The sequence below is a fragment of the Hypanus sabinus genome, chromosome X1 (genome assembly GCF_030144855.1).
Source record: "Hypanus sabinus isolate sHypSab1 chromosome X1, sHypSab1.hap1, whole genome shotgun sequence".
NCBI lineage: Eukaryota > Metazoa > Chordata > Chondrichthyes > Myliobatiformes > Dasyatidae > Hypanus > Hypanus sabinus.
The window spans coordinates 36,233,629-36,256,523 of NC_082738.1; the positions used below are offsets into that span (position 1 = coordinate 36,233,629).

Consider the following 22,895-nt stretch of genomic DNA (forward strand, 5'->3'; position numbering starts at 1 on the left):
CTGCTTGCAGAGTAAACTGCAATTATGCATTTATACAACTGAAGAAAAGATTAAACATCAAGATGGGTGTCACAGACCAAGAAACGTAAGAATGCAATGATTCAACATGAAAAGTAGAAGTGGATTTGAAATGATTCAACTTGTGTTTCCTCTGTGAAAAAGTGTCAGAAAGACAGATCTCCCCAACATTCTCAGAGAAAATACAAGAAGCATCCAAAGTTAATAAAGGAGCAAAGGACTGAACTCTGAGAACAACGGTAACTGGTGGCTTGACAAAGGAGAAGAGAATGGAGTTTTTTTTTCAGAAAAATTGTTGTGGAGAACAAATTGTAGATTGTTCTAATGTACTGTAGATTAAGAGCATGGCATTTGCAACTTTTCAAAAGAAGATTGGGTGGAAGAAGGTGATAATAATGTCACGAGCAATCTAATGGTAATTGTTAGACTGGATAGTTTTACAGTTCAATAGCACCACTGTTTAAAGCAGCTGCGTAATTCTTTAAATAAATTACAGTACATCTGTAAGGGCTGTGCTAACTTTTTTATGAAAGATTGTGTACACTGTATCTGCTTCTTTGATGGTGGTGGAATAAAACTAAGCTTGTTAAAAAGACTAATTGAAGCATGTTTATGTCTCAGATGACAGGAATGTACATAGAGTTGAATGGATATATTTATTTAATACATTGAGAAATTTTAATTTTAGTCCTAACTTTATATCATGGATTAAATTAATATATCATAAACCTGTTGCTTCTGTTTTTACAAATAACTACAGATCCTCTTTTTTTCAATTATCTCGTGGTACGAGACAAGGCTGTCCCTTAAGTCCTTTATTATTTAATATTGCATTAGAACCTTTAGCTATTGCTATTCGTGAATCTCCTAATATTTTTGGTATTACCCGTAATGAGAAGTTATATAAATTATCTCTTTATGCTGATGATTTGCTGTTATATATTTCTGACCCTGATAGGTCTATTCCTGCTATTTTATCCTTGTTGGTTCAATTTGGTACTTTTTCTGGTTATAAACTAAATTTAGATAAGAGTGAATTATTTCCTTTAAATGCACAAACTTTATTGAGTGATAGGATACCATTTAAAGTTGTTACTGATAACTTTACCTATCTAGGTATAAAAATTACCAAGAAATATAAAGATTTATTTAGACTGAATTTTTTACCTATGCTTCATCAAATTCATCAACTTACTACAAGATGGTCTCCTTTGTTTTTATCATTAATTGGTCGGATTAATGCTATTAAAATGATGATTTTACCGAAATTTTTATACTTATTTCAAGCCCTACCAGTTTTTATTCCTAAATCTTTTTTTGATAACATTGATTCAAAAATTTCCTCATTTGTGTGGCAAAATAAAAACCCTAGGTTAAGTAAAAAGCAATTACAAAAATCAAAAAAAGATGGTGGTTTAGCTTTACCTAATTTTAGATTTTATTATTGGGCAAATAATATTCATAACTTATTGTATTGGAAACTAGATTTGGATTCACCACTGTGCCCACAGTGGGTAAATTTGGAATGTAATGAGGTAAAGGGATATTCTCTATTCTCTGTTCTTGGTTCTTGTCTTCCTGCGGATTTAGTTAAATTTAATAAACAAATATTTAATCCTGTTATTAAACATACATTACGAATTTGGTTTCAATTTCGTAAGTTTTTTATTTTGAAAAACTTTGTTCTTGATAGCCCTATCTTATTTAATTTCTTTTTTAAACCCTCCTGGACAGATCAAGCTTTTAACATATGGAAAAGGAAAGGTATAAAATGTTTTCGTGATCTCTTTTTTGAAGATACTTTGATGTCATTTGATCAACTTTCCAATAAATTTGAATTACCTAAATCTAATTTTTTCAGATATTTACAAATTAGAAATTTCTTACATAAAGTTTTACCATCTTTTCCTAATTCAACTTTGGTGGACATTACAGATTTGATCTTTACCTTAAATCCTTGTCAGAAGGGATTAGTAGCTTTTATTTATAATATGATTATGAAGATACAACCAGAAATATCAGTTAGAATTAAACAAGAATGGGAAAAAGAACTTCAATATAACATATCAACAGATAAATGGGAAAAAATTTTGCAAATGGTTAATTCTTCTTCTATATGTGCTAAACATGCTTTAATACAATTTAAAATTGTACATAGAGCTCATATGTCTAAAGATAAACTTGCTCGATTCTATTCTCATATTAACCCTCAATGTGACAGATGTCATTCAGAAGTGGCCTCATTGACCCATATGTTTTGGTCATGTCCCACTTTACATAATTATTGGAAGGACATATTTACTACTATTTCCTCAATTTGGAATATAGATTTACAACCTCATTTTATTACTGCAATTTTTGGCATACCAAATGAAGATGGTAATCAGTTTTCCCCTTCAATCAGACGAATGATTGCTTTTGTAACATTAATGGCCAGAAGATCTATATTACAAAATTGGAAAGAAGTAAATCCTCCTACCACATTCCAATGGCTTTCTCAAACTATTTCTTATCTGAGTTTGGAAAAAATTAGAAACACTATTTTTGACTCATCAATTAAATTTGAAGAAACTTGGAGACCGTTTATTCGACATTTTCATATGAATTAATTTGGCCTTTTCCAGACCTTCTCTCTGCTTATTCATGTTCAGGTATGGAGTTCCGGAGTTCTTTGACACTATCATATACTTGTAAACTGTTATTATTGCCCATGTTAGTTTAGTTTAGTGTTTTATTTTTTTTAATATATATTTTTTTCACATATTTTTAATATTTTTTTTTCTTTTTTAATGGTTATTTTTGTTTTTTTTCATATAATCATGTGGACTTGATTGATTAAGGTATTTTCTTCTGTTGATGTTTAGTAGGATATTGTTATCTTATTATCAATGTGATTTCAAGTCTATTGTATTCATAATTTACTTATTACTATGTTATTTTTTTTGTGTATATATGAAAATCAATAAAAAGATTGAAAAAGAAAGAAAAGAAAGGAATGTACAGGGGAGCCAAAGAGCCAAAGATCAGATCAGCCATGATCTTAATGAAATAAAGAAGAGACTTGAGGGACTGTATGGTTTACACTATTTGCAATGTTGTTGAAGCAGAGTAGTTATGATTTGGAACTCACGGCTTATAGAATTTGTCAAAATGGAGATAATTGGGACTTTCAAAAAGGTACCAGGTAAGCCCCTAGGAAAGATATTTTGCAGGTCTCTAGGGAAAAAGCAACGTTTCAGGATTGACCCATTAAAGAACAAATCAAGGGTGGTTTGCGCTGGTGAAACCTGTCACCCCTTTTATGTGACAGCAAATGCCTCAATCCACGCTGGCATTGGAGAAGGTCCAGAGGAGGAACATGAGAATGACCCCGGCAGTGAAAGAATTAATGTATGAGGAGTGTTTGATGGCTCTGGGCCTGTACTCACTGCTTAGAAGAACGAGGGGGATCTCATTGAAACCTATCGAATATTGAAAGGCCTAGATATGTGGACATGAAGAAAATGCTTCCTATAGTTGGGGGGGGGGGGGGGTCCAAGACCAGAGGGCACAGCCTCAGAATACAAGGATGTCCCTTGAGAACAGAGATAAGGAGGAATTATTTAGCTCGAGGTAGTTGATCTGTGGAATTCATTCATAGACGGCTGTGGAGGACAAATCTTTGGGTGTCCTTAATTAAAGCGGAGCTTGATATGTCTTGACAGTAAGGTCGAGAAGGATAATAAATCAGCAATGACAGAATGGTGGATCAGACTCGATGGGCTGAATGGCCTAATTTTGCTCCTATCTCTTATGGTCTTAAACTGAGGTGAGGGAAGGGAGAAAAAAAAATGAACTGCTTCTGACTGAAATAGCAAGACCCTACTACAGCTGAACAATCATTAAGCTAATTAAAAATATTAAGGTAAATATTGCAGATTTGACTGGAATTCTGAACAAAATTTTGTGACACAATGTAACCTTTTCATCAGCAAACTAACATTGCTTGCATTTTTGCAAAATATGCTTTGCTCTTCTGCAAACCACGGGGGGGGGGAATGGGTGAGAGGGTTAGCAATGTTTAGCCTCATTTTGGTTTTATTTGTGTTTTATAAGCAAAAATCTTTTCCTCTTTTTTCATCAGATGCACTTACAGAGCAAGTCTGTAGGTTCAGGGTGACCAACTCAGGACAGTGAGCACCAATATATTTCAAAGCTTCATCTTCAAGCTGCGTAGAAAAGAAGAACAAGTTATTTTAAGATGTACAAGTTACTGACTCAAAAGGTAACAAGGATCAACTATAAATCATTACATAAATAGAACTAATAATTCAGTCATTCCTGGATCCAACCTTCAATGCAATATAACCACTGTTCCAACTTCTATTTATTTTATTTTATAGCATGTAAACAGGCCTTTCTGGCCCAATGATTCCATGCTGCCTATACACCCACGTGACCAATCAACCTACCAGCCCATACGTCGCTGGAACGCGACAGGAAGCTGAAGCAATGGGAAGAATGTACTTACAGACAGCAGTGGGAATTGAACCTGGGTCGCTGGTACTGTAATAGCGTTACACTAACAGCTACTCTACCCTGCCTGCCCACTTTATTTGGAAACGACAGAACACTAAACATAATTTTGAGATTCCAAGAAAGAACAGCCAGCGTGATGGCACAATGGCAGAGCTATCAGAGATGCTGCCACACAGCTCCAGTGAAATGGGCACAGGGTAGAATTTGCATTTTCTTTTTATGTCATGAGGGTTCCCCTGGGGGGGGGGGGGGGGTTCCAGTTTCCTCCCACATCCCAAAGACTTGCAGTGTGGTAGGTTAATTAGCCATTGTAAGTTGTCCCAAGTATGTATGTGAGTGGTAGAATTGGGGGGCAATTAATGGGAAAATGAAATGGGATTCAGCATAGGATTAGCTTGATGGTTGGCATGGGTTCAGTGGCTTAAGGACTTATTTCCATGCTGTCTGACTATAATAGGTTTCAGGCAAAATAATTCTGATGAGTCATCAGCCTGAAACAACAACTCTGGTTCTCCCTCTATAAATGAGACCTGGCCCAAATATGTCTGCTAGAATGTTTATTCCTAATATTGGAACTGCAATGTTGTTGGTTTTGATTTTTAAAAAAGGCAACATTTTTAAAAAATTCAACTCTCAAGATGCATCTATAGCAGGGGTTCCCAACCATCTTTATGCTATGAAGCCTTACCATTAACTAAGGACTCTGTGCACCACAGGTTGGGGAACCCTGCATCTCTAGCATCTTCCTTCTTTGACTATCTCTCACAATCAAGAACTACTTGCTTTATGAGGCTAATAGGTCAAGAGATGCCCAATGAATCAGGTAGGTTGGTAATTGGAGGTGATAGGCTCCTGCCATTTACACTGGACTTCTCTGCATTCTTATTGGCTGAACTCCATATTCTCACGGCCATCCAAAATGTTGCTTCAGCAGTTTGGTGAAACAATCTCAATCTCTTATTGTAAAATTCAGGTCAGATGTCACATCTGTAAAGAATATGGTTTAGCCACAGTAACTGAATGAGTTCAACTGCAGGTGTTAGCAAGTAAGAGTAAGATGGTATTGGTTCAGTTATCCTTCCAGTGAATTTGGAAGATCCTGCAGTCACAGCATTAATGGTATCACTCCAGAATCTTAAAAGCATTTGCTGTCGGTAGTACAGCACTCAGGAACTGCATTGCCTACAGTAGGGCAGTCTGATAGCGTAACAGTTAGTCTAACATTTTCCAGTGCCAGCATTCCGGGTTCAATTCCGCTACTGTCTGTAAGGAGTTTGCACACTCTCCTGTGAACGCATGGGTTTCCGCCTGGTGTCCTGCTTTCCTTCCACATTCCAAGAAGCATGGGCTAGTAGGTTGATCGGTCACATAGATATAATTGGGCAATGTGGGCCTGAAAGACTTGTTACCATTTTGCATCTCTAAACAAATAAGCATATAAAAGGACAAGAATTATTGCTGCCCACTAAACCAACATCTCTGTGCTCCACTCGATGCCTGTAGCTTTAAATAGCCTTTTCCTCAAACAAGGCTGCCATACTAGAATGAAGATTGTGGTGAATTTCATCATTGTTGAGGGCCCCTCCCCACCAGATATACAAAGTGTTATATATTTTCCAAGTCTTGCCAAGAATCGTTAGTGTAGGATGTTAGTGTGGTACAGTAGGAAGTCAGTAGGGGACCTCTGCAGGTGTTGAGCACAAGGCTCATCTTCTCACAGGCAAAATGAATAACCTGGAACTCAGTCCCCAATGTTCGGGGTGTCCTTGGCTCTGGAATGGAGGCAATGTGAATTAAGTAGTTTCTCATTAGTTCTGCAGATTTGTACCATTCCAGCAGTGCAATTGTTGAGGTGAGGACCAACTGGCACAATGCCATTTCAGCAGCATATCAACAACAAACATTAAAAACAAGTGTAAACTTGACCTGATTCTAAGGCAAATTAGAAGGCTTTTTTAGCTTGAGGGAGTCATACTTCACTACACTCTAGTGTCAAGGTGGCCATGACCATAGATTAAGTTGCTTACATCTTTCAGTAGTTATTCACTGCAAAGTAAAACGTTGCACCAATACTGGCAAAACAGAAATTCAACTCAACGATCAATAAACACCTGAGCCAATACCTTAACTACTGGAACAACTGAGGAAACAGGCTTCAATAAGTGACAATAGTAGTCAATGCATAGGTCCATATTTTGCATAAATGACAACTTTAAAAGGCAACATAAGCCATTAAGCCTTAAGCCAGTCTATTGCCCATCTAGTTATATCAAGCTAGCCTCTACGTTGAGTCAGTTCCATTTGGTTCAATAATCCTCCTGACATCACCATGATGGACTGACTACTGTCAGATCATGAGGACGGTTAAGTTAAAGATTATAAAAGAACAAAATGTTGACTGGATTCTTTTTAGGATACAAGTTAGCTGTGTCCCAAATTATAGCAGTGACAACACCTACCACCTTCAACATTCTTTAAAATTTTTTAACACTATCTACTGTTGAATTGCTTTTAAAAGCTGTTCCGTTCAATCATTGTGTTACTATAAATCACAGCAAGCACAACAGCAACAAAGAAAAAGATGAAACCTGAAGGCTAAAGAGCAACTATCCATTATTGTCAGTCTAAATAAAATTTTGCAGTGGTTTTGCCTGGCAGACATATGATGGATCAGTGTGCTGACCTGTGTGCATCCTTTAAGGAACAGAGCCTTCAGACCACCACAACCTCTCACCAGGGCTTGGATTCCGTCCTTCGTCACCTGGTCACACCAGGATATATTCAGCTGTTCCAGAAGTGGACACCCCTCACTGGAAACAAACAATTCTTCAAAAATAACTGCAGACATGTAATAGTGGTGGAAAATAAAATCATATTTGTAACAAACTATACAAGGACAGATTCATGTTGATGAGCACCTAAGCAAGCAACATCATTCACTGGCAGAATGGATTGGCAATTGAATTATAATATATACTCTTATTAGAACTTCAACTGAATGAGGCTCCTGCTCAAAGTAGATGATCACAATAAACCCTAAATGAGAAAAGCTGACAAGAGTGAAAAATAATTACTTCCCAAAAACATGACTTACTTTGCAACTTTAACAAAGGCAATCAAATAGATGTTGGACTTGTTACATACACCTGTTAGGGTGCATTCTCCAGATACCTTATGAGGTAGCTGTAGCCTTCAGCCAGGAGCAGATGTCATCAGGTGGTTCCCAACCTTCAGAGTGTTTCGACCCTTAACCACGACACTCTCCAGCTGGTGGGCCAGCAGAGATGGCCAGATCACTGCCCATCTGCTCCTGGCTTCCAGCTTCCCTCCTTTCGCCTACTCCAAATCCAACAAGAGGCTCATTCTGCCTCTTACCCCATCCTACGAGCTGCTTGTTTTTTGCTCCTTTCGTCCAGGCCCAGAGCTGATGACAACCACCATGTTGATTTGGCTGGGAAACCTCTGCAACCAATCTCCACAGGGAACAACCATGACTGCCATCCCTTGACAAGTATTGCAAGGTCGTACCACTAGAACTAAGCTCAAATGCTTCAATCACAACTACAGAATATCATCCTAAAACATTACAAATCAAATGCAGTGTCACATTGATTCCTTTCCCCACTAGTATAAAACAGATGCAATTTGACAAGGAAAATCACTATTATTTTATTAATGGATTTACTGAACCAGAAACTAGAGAATATTTGTCAGTACATCGCCCAGCTTGTTAGTTATGCAAACTAGCCATAGATTAAATCTGAGGAACTGTACCATGTAGGCTGCTAGAGATTATTCCTCTCTCAACTTATTTTCCCCAAATCTTACAGCAGCTTTTAACTTAAGGAAGGGTCTAAAACTTCAAGTGCCACTCAGCTGCTCACAATCATCAGTAAGGTGCATTTAACTTGTGCACTCACCCGATTTGCAGAGACTGAACTTTGTGAAAGACTAATCCAGATACAAAAAGTCAAGGTTCTGGAAAGCAGCAGGATCTAGTGTATTCAAACTCTGTCACACAGATAGGTCAGAACAAGCTGCACCAATGAAATAACTGACAAAACCCAAGACAGGCTGTAAAAACCCAGCTATGCTAGCCATAAAAAATGTTAAAGGTTTCTGTATTTTCCCCCCTGAAATTCAATTTTTAATGACTTAATTTATTAAAAGATTTACATTCAGAGTTGTGATATTAAAGCAAACACAAAATTAATTAAAATGCATTCTATTTTTCTTTCCATTCTTCCTTAAGAGTCCCTGTCCATTAAAATAAAAGGGCTTGTGGATCCTCTGCTAGCTCTGTTGGCCCTTTTCCCCAGACTAGGCACTGGGAAATTCTGCAAACCTACACTTCATCACCTGGCTTCTAGCATCAAAGCAAACCTAGGAGCTCACTAGTAGAACTCAAGAGTATGAGAATTTTGTATTTGCATAAGAATTCCAAACTTTGTTAACAAATTCCACCCCAATGTAATGATCAACTTAACCAAGGAATAGCACTAGAAGTAAAGGCAGAGCAAGTTTAATTTTCCTTGTGGCTCAGTCATGCAAGTATATTACTTTACTAGTTGCATTGCTTTGAAATGAGATGGTCTTTTACACTGCATTATTTTAAAAATTCATAATATTTCCTTGATAAAATCTTTGCAAATGACTATCTAATGACAAAACTACCAAAGAAAGTTTTCTCTCTCCAGAGAGAACGGCAATAACCAGAAATTGGCACTTTTCAAATTATGGGAAGACGAAGAAATTTCAGTGAAATACTATAATCAATGCACAGAATCAAAGTAGTGCCCAGTGGAGTATTTAATCTAACCACAGTGTTTGTTTATATGGATACTTCCAAGGCTGTTTACACAGTTCATGGAAGGATATTAAATCCTGCTGTTGTGGACTGTCAGCAACAACATCCCTCATTCCTTCAAGTGGGTGTTGTGAGGCTGCATTCATTTTGCACTGCTGTGCTTAGCAGAAGGGCTTACAGGGCCAATTCACATGGAAGTCAAGCTACACTATGGTTAAAACAAGCAACAGTTAATGAGCAACAAAGAACCTTTTTTGTTTTAAAATGGCACTTGAGTAGCTTTATAACTACTTCAAAATGAATTCTCAAAAATGCCAAGATGTGACAGGATTTGAACTCTGAGCTCACATATTATCCAGGAAAATATCCATTAAGGTATCACACCTACTATGTTAGTTTTTGTTGTGCTTTTAGTTGTTGGAAGGTATTTAACCTACAAAACTATTACCATTATGTAACTAATTGTCTTGGGATTCTACATTGCATTAGAGGCAAGCAGCTGTTCCTTGACACAGCATGAAATCTTCTAGTCCAGGAAAACTGGAGATATAAGGTGATTTCTATAGTTCATGTGCTAAGCCTTCCCTTTATACCTTATCTCAATTCTGTATTTCAGCAGAAACCAAAGGTTCTTTAACTTTTAAATCTCTTTTAGACATTTCTTTCTAAATGGACATCAATTCTTTCATACATTTCAGAGCCTGGATGACAAAATGACTATCTCTGCATTATGGATTTTATAGTCTTCCAGACTTAATTTCTAATCAAACACTACTCATTCCTCCCTACACCCACTTGGTGATATTGATTACATCATTGCAGTTTATATTGTCTCCTGATGCATTGTGTTTCTTTTGCTCTATTTTGTACTATTATTTGGTGTAATTTTATCTACCCTGCTTGCTATCCTATCACTGACATTTCCTTCTTGCCACTGCTTCACTACCTCAATACTTATTTTTGCATCTATTTTTTCCCCACTGGTGTTGGATAATCTGCTGAGAATTTCCAATGCTTTTTTTCTTGTATTTTGAAAATAAACAACTTTATTATTTCATTAAAGAAAGGCAAATTCCACTATGTGCTTGCAGTCTTAATGTTGACTCCCAACACAAAATCACATTCATGAGATTTTTAATGCCTTATTTGGGTCTTTGTTGGCTATTTTATGATGTTGTGGTAATAGAATTTCTGTTATAAATTACTTCTCTTCAGAATAGTTTATCCACTTCACACTAGTACTTTCATTATCCAAATACAATCAGATTATTCAACTGATTACTATTCATTAACTCAGTGGAATGTCTAACTTTGCATTAATTTACTGATTGGCAATGCAAAATGCAAGTACAAACATGGAATTAAAAATCACAACCACTTGAAAATGTTTAATAAAAAGAAAATGACCCTGATAACAAAATGGTTTATCATTGAAACTCACCTCAGAGCCTTCAAAGAAAGATTTGTGATAGATGTACATGAAGCTAAGTCTAAACTTCTTAGCTTGGAACAAAATTTACTGAGACTAGTACAGGTTCTGTAAAACAAGAACAGAAAAAGTGATCAAGAATCCATTTTAACTGTTCAATGTTAATTTTCGCACAAGACTGTCAAAAGGATTACATCCTCCTCTGTTCACTGCTGCTGAGTATTTCAATCGTTTTCTGCTTTTGTCCCTTTTCTCCAATAATAGCAACAACACACTGGGGGGGAAAAAAAATCATTGCAGAGTTTTGCCTGACTGAAAAATTTACTAAAACTTCACTTGTCAATATAAATTAATACACTGTTTGAAGTGCAAGGTCAATGGAAGGAAAATAAACTTTTTTGCAGTTTTGTTTAGAAGAGTGATCATAACAGACAACCAGGGTTAGGCAATATGCAACATCAAAATGCCACGGGGAATAAAATTAACATCACTTAACCACAACTACATTTAATTCAGCATTTTTAGCATAGCAGGCAATTTCCAATGTGCATACTAATTTATCACAATGGCAGCATGGGACGAAATAACTAGTTTGCAAACAAAAATACCTCTCTACATTATTTAAGGATGCAAGACTAAAAACAGTAACTACAGGCTTGTAATTGCAGATTTGACATCTTGAGGTGGGAGATTACAAGAATCAGTCATTAGAAACAAATGTCTAAGCATTTGGATACATTTGAACTGATTAAAGTCTGGTCTCTGATTGCTAAGTAAAAAGAAAATCAATTAAATCAGTTTGACATGTGGTAAATGGCAGTGTCAATAGGCATTGTCATATGACTTCTGGAAGTACATTCCAACAAAGTTCATTAGACTTTAATTGAAACCTCTCTGAATGCCTAGGCTGTTTCAGCCTATATGTGTCCTAGCCCCTCTCATCATCTTCTGTTGGACATGATGGAAACTGTTGTCTGCTCCTTTCTTGGTTTTGTTGCACAGCTCTTCCCCACCCAGAAATTTGTGATTCAAAGGTAGTTGCTAGTCAGGTTGAAGCATGCCATGCAGTAGAGATTTAAGATGAGAGGTGAAAGATCTAAAATGAACTTGAGGGGCAACTTCTTCACACACATATGGAACAAACTACAAGAGGAAGTGGTTGAGGCAAGTACAAAAATACCATTTAGAGTCAGAGTTACTCAGCAGGAAAAAAGGCCCTTCAGCCCAACTGATCTAAGCCAAGCAAGATGTCCTATTCAAGCTAGTCCCATTTACTTGTATTTGGCCCACATCTTTTATAGCTTTCCAATCCATGCAATGTTCCATCTGTATTGTAAAACTTGTTATTGTATCTGCCTCAGCCACTTCCTTCAGCAGCTCATTCCACATACAGTACATACCACCTTTTGTTTAAAAAAGGTTGCCCCTCAAGTTCCTATTAAAACTCTCCCCTCTCACATTAAACCTATGACCTCTAGTTCTCATTTCCTCAACCCTGGGAAAAAGAATGAATCCATTCAACTTATGCCCCTCATGATTTTATACACCTGTATAAGATCACGTCTCAATGTCCTACACACTAAAGAATAATGTGCTAGCTAGTCTACTTCTCCCTACGACTCAGTCTCTTAAGTTTTGGCAACACCCTTGTCAATCTTTTCTGCACTCTTTCCAGTTTAATAACACCTTTCCTATAGCAGGGCAACCAAACCTGAATATAATACCCCAAGTGCAGCCTCACTAGCTTCCTGTACAACCACACCATGACCTCCCAACTTTTATACTCAATGCCTTGACTTATGAAGGCCAGTGTGCCAGAAGCTTCCTTCACTACCATCTACCTGTGACTCCACTATCACTGAATCATATCCTTGTATGTTAAGATCTCTCTGTTCTACAACGCTCCCCAGAGCCCAGCTATTCATTGTGAAAGTCTGACCTGGATTTCTTTCCAAACTTCAATACCTCACATTTATCTGAATTAAACTCCATTCCTCTCCTACCTACTAAACTGATCAAGATTCCCCTGTAATGTTTGATAACTTTCTCCTTTTTCCAATATACTACCTTCTTTAGTGTAATTTGCAAACTTACTAACCACGCCTTGTGCATTCTTATCCAAATCATTAATATAAATGGCAAGTAACAACGGGCCCAGCACTGACACTAGTCACAGGCCTCCAGTCCGAGAAACAACCTTCCACCATCGCCCTCTACTTCAAATCTTTTCTACTATCAAGCCAATTGCATATCCAATTTGTTAGCTTTCCCCGGATTCTATCTAATCTAATCTTCTGGAGCAGCCTACCACTTAAAAGACATTAGGACAGATACGTGGATTGGGAAGGTTTAGAGCAGGATTTCTCAACCTGGGGTCCACTGATCCCTCGGTTAATGGTTGGGGTCCATGGCATAAAGAAGATTGGGAACCCCTGGTTTAGAGGGATATGGGCCAAATGCAAGCAATAGATGGAAGCTTAGATGTTCATCTAGAAGGCATGAACAAGTTAGGCTGAAGGACCCACTTCTGTGCTGTATGATTATTCACTGGTTTAGTGTGCAGGATATCACTGTGACCTTGGCAATGACATCACCTTTTTATTGCTAAAGGATCATGGAGGAAGAAGTTCGTATAGATTTCTTTGCACTCTATGAACCCACTGTAGACAGGTAACACCAGGTTCCTGGCACTGTCAAGCATCTTTTTAAAAAAATATGATTTAGGGAGCATACATACACATGAATGATTGGACTGCAGGATCAACAGCACCAGTAGACTGAGGAGCAGATGAACGTATACAGTTAAAATAAAATATTTTTTAAAATTAAGTATTTGTTCAGGATAAGTGCTTTTAAGGAAAGGGCATTTGCTAACAGTAGCTTCATACGCTATGAAATAGATGTCATTGTAATTTTAGTGTGCAGTATATTATGGCTAGAACAGGAGAATGGGATTGAGGAGAAAAATAAATCAACCATGATGGAACAGTGGAGCAGATTTGATTGGCCAAATAGCCTAATTCTGCTACTATGTCTAATGGTGTTATTGACTTATACAACACTGTATATAGCTGAAGTTTTCACCATTTTACTTATTTCTTAAGATTATATTGGAAAAAGCAGCAAATGTCTGAGTAGGACAAGGAAATTACCAACAGTAACTTTTGGATTCCATGGAGTACCTCAGAAGTTTGTATTAATTATGGCTTTGTCTAAAGTATTGCAACTATAAAACCCAAGCTACAAGGACAACCATTTGTGGAGGCAATGCTAAAAACAATGTATTTTTGGTAACAATAGAAACTAGCTTGTAATTCACTGTGTTCATGAATTCATGATCTAGAGTTTTTACAGTAACTTGCCAGAAATTCACACTTCATCAGTTATATTGGTAGACACTGGATTTGGAAAACAAACATAAAAAGCTGCCTTCTTGAAAGTTAGCAGCACATCATTGCATCAAAGGAAGTAGGTTATTTACTGATAGGTACATCATTTCTACTACTCTTTCCAGCTTTGGTCACAGCTTGCACTGTAACGTTTACCATTCATCCAGGCCCACATTAGAAAACAAAGGCTACAAGCTTGTTATTGTAAAATGCTTTACTCACGCATCTGTGATTTTTGTGCATCCATTCAGATTTAACTGTTCGATATTCCTGCAATTCTGAGCAAATGTTCTGGAACAATAAAATAGAGATGTTACGAAGTGTACTTGCACTTTAAATGTATTGCAAAGTTAGAAACAAAAACTTTCCACCAAATGGATTACACTAGCATTGAATCACTACCACGCTCTGCCCTGAAAAACAATGGCATGCATTCACATAAGTACTATCATATACAATACAATGACCTGTCTGGAATCTTTCACATTTTCACCTTAGAACAAGACTGCACCTGAAAGCTACACTTCTAGTTTCATTTGGTGGTTCTGAAAGCAACTAAGAAATAGAAATAGAGTTTGCAAAGATTTGGTATGTCATCTAAAACTCTGACAAACTTCTATAGATGCATAGTGGAGAGTATACTGACTGGTTACCTCATTGCCTGGTTTGGAAATACTAAAGCCTGTGAACAGAAAAACCAACAAACATTTGTGGATAAGCCCACACCATCACAGGTAAAGTCCTCCACACCATTGAGCACATTTACAAAGAATGCTGTCACAGGAAAGCAACATCCATCATTAAGTACCTCCACCATTCAGACCATGCTGTTTTCATGCTGCTGCCATCAGGAAGGAGGTACAGGAGCTTTAGGTCCCACACCACCAGGTTCAGGAACAGTTAATGCCCCTCAACAATCAGGCTCCTAAAACAGAGAGGGTAACTTCACTTGCCCAACATTGAACTGATTCCACAACATATGGACTCATTTTCAAGGACTCTTTAACTCATACTCTTGGTATTTATTACTTGTTTATTTATTAGTATTAGTTTTTCTTTCTGCATTTGCACAATGTTGTCTTTTGCACACCTTTGTGTGCAGTTTGACTGTGAATGCCCTCAAGAAAATAAATCTCAAGGAAGTATACAGTGACATACATGTACTTTGATAATTAAATTTACTTTGAACTTTGAAATTGACCACTTGGTCCCTCATTGAGCAGCAGAGCAGATAAAATCACAGATGACATTTGCTCTCAGTGCTATATGGCTTGATGATCGCCATATACACGGACTTCCTTAACATCAAACTCTATGCTGAGTGACTCGGAAAGAGAATTTCAAAGATTCATCACGTGGTGGATAAAGGAATTTCTCTTTGTTAAACAACTGACCTTTTTTTCCCCCAAAAAAATCCTTTAATTCTAGACATCCTAGCCAAAGAAAACAAATCTGTATCTGCTTTGTCAAAACCCATTAGAATTTTATACATTTCACCAAGATACTCTGCATTTTTTCCCCAATTTAAGAGCATAGCAGCAGTATGTCTAATCCCCTGTCATATGACAAACCCATCATCCCCTAATGCAGAGACCAAGCCTCCATATTACCCCTAATGCAGAGACCAAGTCGGCACAACATTCTAGATGTCTCAGTAGACCCTAATATAATCAAATAGGGCATAGAGCCATAGAGCACTACCGCATGGAAAAAGGCCCTTCAGCCCATCTAGTCTGTGCCAATTATTCTGCCAAATCCCATTAACTGGCACATTGAATATAGCCTTTGATACCCTCCCATGCACATACTTATCCAAACTTCTCTTAAGTGTTGAAATCGAACCCATATTCACTCCTGCCGACAGCTCATTTCACAATCTCACCACCCTCTGAGTAAAGAAGTTCTCCCTCATGTTTCCCTTTCTACCCAACTCCCTATATTCCTTCTTCAGGACCTCCTCCATTTTCTTGTCTATGTCGCCTGTACCAATACGAATGCTGTTTAATTTCTCTTCCAGTTCTTTAATCCATAATATAACTTCTCTAATCTCTGTCTGCACAGACCTAATCCTTCAGCTACTCCTTTCCTTTCTAAATACTTGTATAATCTCAGGACCTGTTTTGCATTTTTCCCAGATTCTCATTCTGTTCTCCTAATCCTTATCAATGTCTTGGACTCTACTTAATTCTGAAAAGCTCCTAAAAGTTCAGTCTTACTCTCTTTCTTGGCAACATTTTCATTTGATCTAATACTATCTTCAATTTCTTCACGGCCACTGCTGGACCACTTTTCCCGGGTTTTAACATGACCTTAAAATGGGACATACATTATTTATTAACTATAAATTAATTCTTCAAATGCTTACTCTCCTACCTTTTGATACTTTTCAGATCTACCAAAGCAATTTTATGCTTTATTCAGAATTGAGATTTTAATTTCTTAAACACAAGTCTTTTCAGATTTTGAACATCACCCCTAAAGCTCCAGATCAATTAATCCACTCATTATGCAACACTGCGTTTAAAATATCTAGTACCTTCATTGATTCCCCAATCAACTGATCTACAGAACATTCTACATGAATTCATCCTCTAAATTATTACTTCTAATTTACTTTGTCCTGTCTTATTATAGATTAGAATCTCATTATATTATCCTTGATACGTGCACCTCTAATTTCTCAATCAATTTGCAAGAACATTAATCCAGATAGTTTCAAGTCAATCTTAGTCCAATGGAACAGCTCTCTCTTTCTCGAGGCTTGTCAGCCCAAAGAATTGAAACCCACTTAGAACAAAGAACAGTACATCATGGTACAGGACTTCAGCCCATGATATTATGCTGACCTACATAAAGCTACTCTGTGGTTAATGGACAGTTGAAACTCTTCATCAGGAATGTAAAGAAAGAGAGAAGCCAGCCTTTTATACTGCTGTCCATAGTTGCTGCCTGACTTCCTGAGCTCCTCCAGTATTTTGTGTGCCAACCCTATTGATGCTAGACTTACTACAGTGTTCATAATTGGCCTATGGATGTATTTTCCCAGTACCAGTACTTTTGAGTCATTGGTCCCCACCATTTACTCCACTACCTTAAATCTTTTAGGCTACTTGCTTTCCACACTACAACACTGCAATTTAAAACTGCAAGGAAAGAGAATTTAACTGTGAAACTAATAATTTATTGAACCAACTGGAGGCCCAGAGGCCTGACCTGGGTTTGGAGTTTGGTCTGGTGTGTGTGGGAGGTAGGAAAGGGGCTTGTTTTGCTGCTATTACTTTGTTACTTATTATGTTCTGTTTTGTTGTGACCTGTATTGTTTTGCTGAGATTGTGAGCATCCAACGTTGGTGCCTAAATGTGTGGCAACACTTGTGGGCTGCCCCCAGCACATCCTTAAGTTGTGTTGGTTGTTAATGCCTAGCAGACAACTATGCAAAGCTGCAATAATGAAACAGACAAGGTCTTTCACTAAATCGGAAAATGTATCCATCACAAACATGATCAAGCTGCAGAGATCTTTCACCTTAATGAAAGGAGGAAAATATGTATGGCCAGAATCCAACCTCCTGTTCAATCTAGGGTTAAATATGATCAAGCTGAATGTGTATTGTGGACTGAAAGTGATAATTAGCCCTGACTGGCTGGCTTTTATTTCCCTAATTAAGCAGTATTTTTCTGAATTTACCATGAACAGTTGTTAATATTCTATGATCAAAGTCAGCAGTGGTCTTTGGATCTCTGTTCCGTTACAATTACACAGCAATTTCTCATTTCACTACTTTTAATTTTGGCAGATTTATACTTTTTTTTTAAATCAAATTTGTTGAATTATACTTGTAAATTGTGATAATGCCAGATGTAAAAATCATTCTCCTTCAAGAGAGCACTTTTGTTCTATGTCGGTTGTGAACTTTAGTCCAAAGTTCAAAGAACACAGCACAGCATTAATCACAGAGTTTCATATGGTTGAAGTATTTTCTATTTCCAATTTTCTTTTGATTTAAATTCTCAAAATGGTTTCTAAATTATGAAGTTACAGAACACCAAATTTATGGAGCTTGTAGATAAAGTACATTGATAAATTCATTCTTCTTGACAAGGCTACTCATCCAAAAGAAATAATTATTTGTTAATATAGCTTCATTGTTCCTGGTTTCACAAGATCAGTGACATTAGCATCTGGGGTGGGAGAACAGAAAGAGGAGAAAATTGCCTTCCAAAATTCACATTTATCAAGCACATTTAGTAGATCATACAGAATCAATCTGAAATTTATCAGGAGGCCAGATGTCAATGGGTCTGCATGTCCAGTGGAGGATGAAGACCTGGGAGGTGGCCTGTCCTGGGGTTGGAGGACATCTGTGTGACTGGGTGGTTAAGTGGTAGGAAGGAAAAAGGCTTCTTTGCTATTGCTCTGATGAACACTCTAGTCTATGTTGGCACTGAAATGTATGGTGACACTTGCGGACTGTCCTCAGCACATCCTTTGGTTGTGCTGGCGTTAACACAAATGATACATTTCACTGTATGTTTCCATGTATATGTGTTAAATATTTGAATCTGAATTTAATCAACATTTAGTTGACCTCCCAAACATTAAACAGGACTGCCAGGAATTTTACATCCAAAAATCTCACATCCAGTTTCCATGCTGAGCTCACTCCTCTCATCCTTAGAAGGCATCAATGAAGATTAAGTATTACAAGCCTCTCAGTCTAAAGTGGGTCTGACTATCTGAGCCATTTCCCCCAGTCTATTATAGGGCAATTAAAAATTCTAGAATGGATTCACAAATTAAGTTAACTGTTTTATGAATGCAGTATATAATGTCCTTTAACCTCCAAGTTCATAAATTTCATCTTGAATCGATGAAGGATGCTTGACATATGTGGCAGGGCTTGAATGCTATCATTACCTCTTACAAAATGAAATCAAGAGATATACGTGACAAAGCTTTGCTTCCAGATGAGCTCAATGCTATCTATGCTCATTTTGACTGTCAAAACATTGAGGAATCATCATGAACTCCCTCAGCTATCACAAAAAAGCAGCATCCATCATCAGGACCCCCACCACCCAGGTTATGCTCTCCTCTCACTGCTGCTATCAGAAAGGTGGTACAGGAGCCTCAGGACTCACACCACCACCAGGTTCAATAGTTATTACCCCTCAACCATCAGGCACTTGAACCCGAGGAGATAACCTTATTCAACTTCATTTGCTATCACTGAAATGCACTAGATTAAACTCGAATCGCTGGGGGGTGGGAACCAAACTGAAGAGACGGAGGAAGAGGTGGTTGGCTCACAAATAGAGAAAGCTTGGAGACAGTGCGAGAGGGAAGATAGGCAGATGATAGAGAAGGGATGCACTCAGACCAATGGTTTGAGATGTGTCTATTTTAATGCAAGAAGCATCATGAACAAAGCAGATGAGCTTAGAGCGTGGATTAGTACTTGGAGCTATGATGTTGTGGCTATTACAGAGACTTGGATGGTGCAGGGGCAGGAATGGCTACTTCAAGTGCCAGGCTTTAGATGTTTCAGAAAGTTCAGGAAGGGAGGCAAAATAGGTGGGGCATGGCACTGTTGATTACAGAGATCGTGTCACGGCTGCAGAAAAGGAGGAAGTCATGGATGGATTGTCTACTGAGTCTCTGTGGGTGGAAGTAAGAAACAGGAAGGGGGTCAATAACTCTACTGGTTTTTTTTTAAATATATAGACCATCCAATAGTAACAAGGACATTGAGGAGCAGATAGGGAGACAGATTCTGGAAAGGTGTAATAATAACAGGGTGGTTGTGATGGGAGATTTTAATCTCCCAAATATTGGATTGGCAGCTCTCTAAGGCGTTCAGATGGGGTGGAGTTTGTTAGGTGTGTTCAGGAAGGTTTCCTGACACAATATGTATATAAGTCTACAAGAGGAGAGGCTGTACATGATCTGGTATTGGGAAATGAACTTGGTCAGCTGTCAGGTCTCTCAGTAGGAGAGCATTTTGGAGATAGTGATCACAATACTATCTCCTTTACCATAGCATTGGAGAGGGACAGAAACAGACTGGTTAGGAAGGTGTTTAATTGGAGTAAAGGGAAATATGAAGCCATCAGGCAGGAACTTGGAAGCATAAATTGGGAACAGATACTCTCAGGGAAATGTACAGTAGAAGTGTGGGAAATGTTCAGGGGATATTTACGTGGCGTTCTGCATAGGTACATTCCAGTGGGACAGGGAAATGATGGTGGGGTACAGGAACCATGGTGTACAAAGGCTGTTGAAGATCTAGTCAAGAAGAAAAGCTTACGAAAGGTTAAAAAAAATAGGGAATGAGAGAGATCTAGAAAATTATGCTAGCAGGAAGGAACTCAAGAATGAAATTATGAGAGCCAGAAGGGGCCATGAAAAGACCTTAGCGAGCAGAATTAAAGAAAACACCAAGGCATTCTACAAGTATGTGAAGAGCAAGAGGACAGAGCAAGACCAATTAAGTGTGACAATGGAAACGTGTATGGAACTGGAGGAGATAGAAGAGGTACTTAATAAATACTTTGCTTCAGTATTCACTATGGAAAAAGATCTTAGTGATAGCAGGGATGACTTACAGTGGATTGGAAAACTTGAGCATATAGACATTAAGAAAGAGAATGTGCTGGAGCTTTTGGAAAACATCAAGTTGGATAAGTCTCTGGGACCGGACAAGATGTATCCTAGGCTGGGAGATGAGGGAGGAGATTGCTGAACCTCTGGCAATGATCTTTGCATCATCAATGGGGACAGTGATTCCGGAGGATTGGAGGGTTGCAGATACTGTTCCCTTATTCAAGAAAGGGAGTAGAGATAGCCCAGGAAATTGTAGACCAGTGAGTCTTACTTCAGTGGTTGGTAAGTTGATGGAGAAGATCCTGAGAGGCAGGATTTATGAACATTTGGAGAGGCATAATATGATTAAAAATAGTCAAAGGCAAAGGCAGGTCGTGCCTTACGAGCCTGATTGAATTTGAGGATGTGACTAAACACGTTGATGAAGGTAGAGCAGAAGATGCAGTGTATATGGATTTCAGCAAGGCATTTGATAAGGCACCCCATGCAAAACTTATTGAGAAAGTAAGGAGGCATAGGATCCAAGGGGACATTGCTTTGTGGATCCAGGATTGGCTTGCCCACAGAAGGCAAAGAGTGGCTGTAAACGGGTCATATTCTGCATGGAGGTTGGTGACCAGTGGTGTGCCTCAGGGATCTGTTCTGGGACCCCTTCTCATTGTGATTTTTATAAATGACCTGGATGAGGAAGTGGAGGGATGGGTTAGTAAATTTGCTGATGACTCAAAGGTTGGGGGTGTTGTGGATAGTGCGGAGGGCTGTCAGAGGTTACAGCGGAACATTGATAGGATGCAAAACTGGGTGAGAAGTGGCAAATGGGAGTTCAACCCAGATAAGTGTGAGGTGGTTCATTTTGGTAGGTCAAGTATGATGACAGAATATAGTATTAATGGTAAGACTCTTGGCAGTGTGGAGGATCAGAGGGATCTTTGGGTCTGAGTCCGAGTCTATAGGACACTCACTGCTGCGCAGGTTGATTCTGTGGTTAAGAAAGCAGACGGTGCATTAAGCTTCATCAATCGTGGGATTGAGTTTAAGAGCCGAGAGGTAATGTTGCAGTTATATAGGACCCTGGTCATACCTCACTCGGAGTACTGTGCTCAGTTCTGGTCACCTCACTACAGGATGTGGAAACTATAGAACGGGTGCAGAGGAGATTTACAAGGATGTTGCTTGGATTGGGGAGCATGCCTTTGAGAATAGGTTGAGGAACTTTTCTCTTTGGAACGATGGAGGATGAGAAGTGACCTGATAGAGGTGTACAAGATGATGAGAGTCATTGATCATGTGGATGGTCAGAGGCTTTTCCCAGGGCTGAAATGGCTAACATGAGAGGGCTTGGAAGTAGGTACAGAGGAGATGTCAGGGGTAAGTTTTTTACTCAGAGAGTGGTGAGTGCGTGGAATGGGCTGCCAGTGGCGGTGGTGGAGGTGGATACAATAGGGTCTTTTAGAGACTCTTGGATAGGTACGGAGCTTAGAAAAATAGAGGGCTATGGGTAAGCCTACGTGATTTCTAAAGTACGTGTTCAGCACAGCACTGTGGGCTGAAGGGCCTGTATTGTGCTGTAAGTTTTCTGTTTCTATATACTCACAACCAATGGACTCACTTTCAAACACTTGTCATCTCATCTTCTCCATTTATTGCTAATTTGTTTATTTTTACTTTGTGTTTTTTTCTTTTTGCATTTGCTCAGTTTGTTGTGTTATGTACCCCTAGGGTTCATATTTTCTGTGGACAACTACTTTAAAATGTCGGGAGAATGAGACTGGCTTTTGGACACTGTTTGTACTGCTAATGAGAGAGAGAGAAGAGCAGGGGTGGAGGCATCTTACACAGATGAGAGAGAGAGAGACACACACACACACATAATTTAGTATTATGGCTTCTTCACTGATTATTTACCTTTGCTACAAGGACACTCTTTTTTGCTCGTTAACATTCTTGCTGAAACAGCAAGGAGTGGCCCAGTTTGATGGACATGGTCAGTTGATGGATGGCTGGTACCCCGGCAGGGGAGATAAAAGGAAAGTCTGCTGAGACACAGACAGACACGCCACAGGACACTGAAAGAGCGTTGTGCACCCACAGGAAGGTGGGGGTTTGGAGGATCAATTCGGGGGAAATCGAT

At 38.4% G+C, this 22,895-nt stretch overlaps 1 protein-coding gene across 3 annotated transcripts in view; it reads right to left on the minus strand.

Moving 5' to 3' along the window:
- Positions 1 to 22,895, minus strand: part of LOC132384824 (F-box/LRR-repeat protein 20) — a 163,732-nt gene that overhangs the window by 22,818 nt on the left and 118,019 nt on the right. For all 3 annotated transcript variants that reach the window (XM_059956381.1, XM_059956382.1, XM_059956380.1), the window contains exons 6-9: positions 14,384 to 14,452; positions 10,785 to 10,880; positions 7,220 to 7,346; positions 4,152 to 4,226 (exon numbers count right to left, since the gene is read on the minus strand). In XM_059956381.1, coding sequence (XP_059812364.1) covers positions 4,152 to 4,226; positions 7,220 to 7,346; positions 10,785 to 10,880; positions 14,384 to 14,452 — 367 coding nt within the window. The remainder of the gene's footprint in view (positions 1 to 4,151; positions 4,227 to 7,219; positions 7,347 to 10,784; positions 10,881 to 14,383; positions 14,453 to 22,895) is intronic.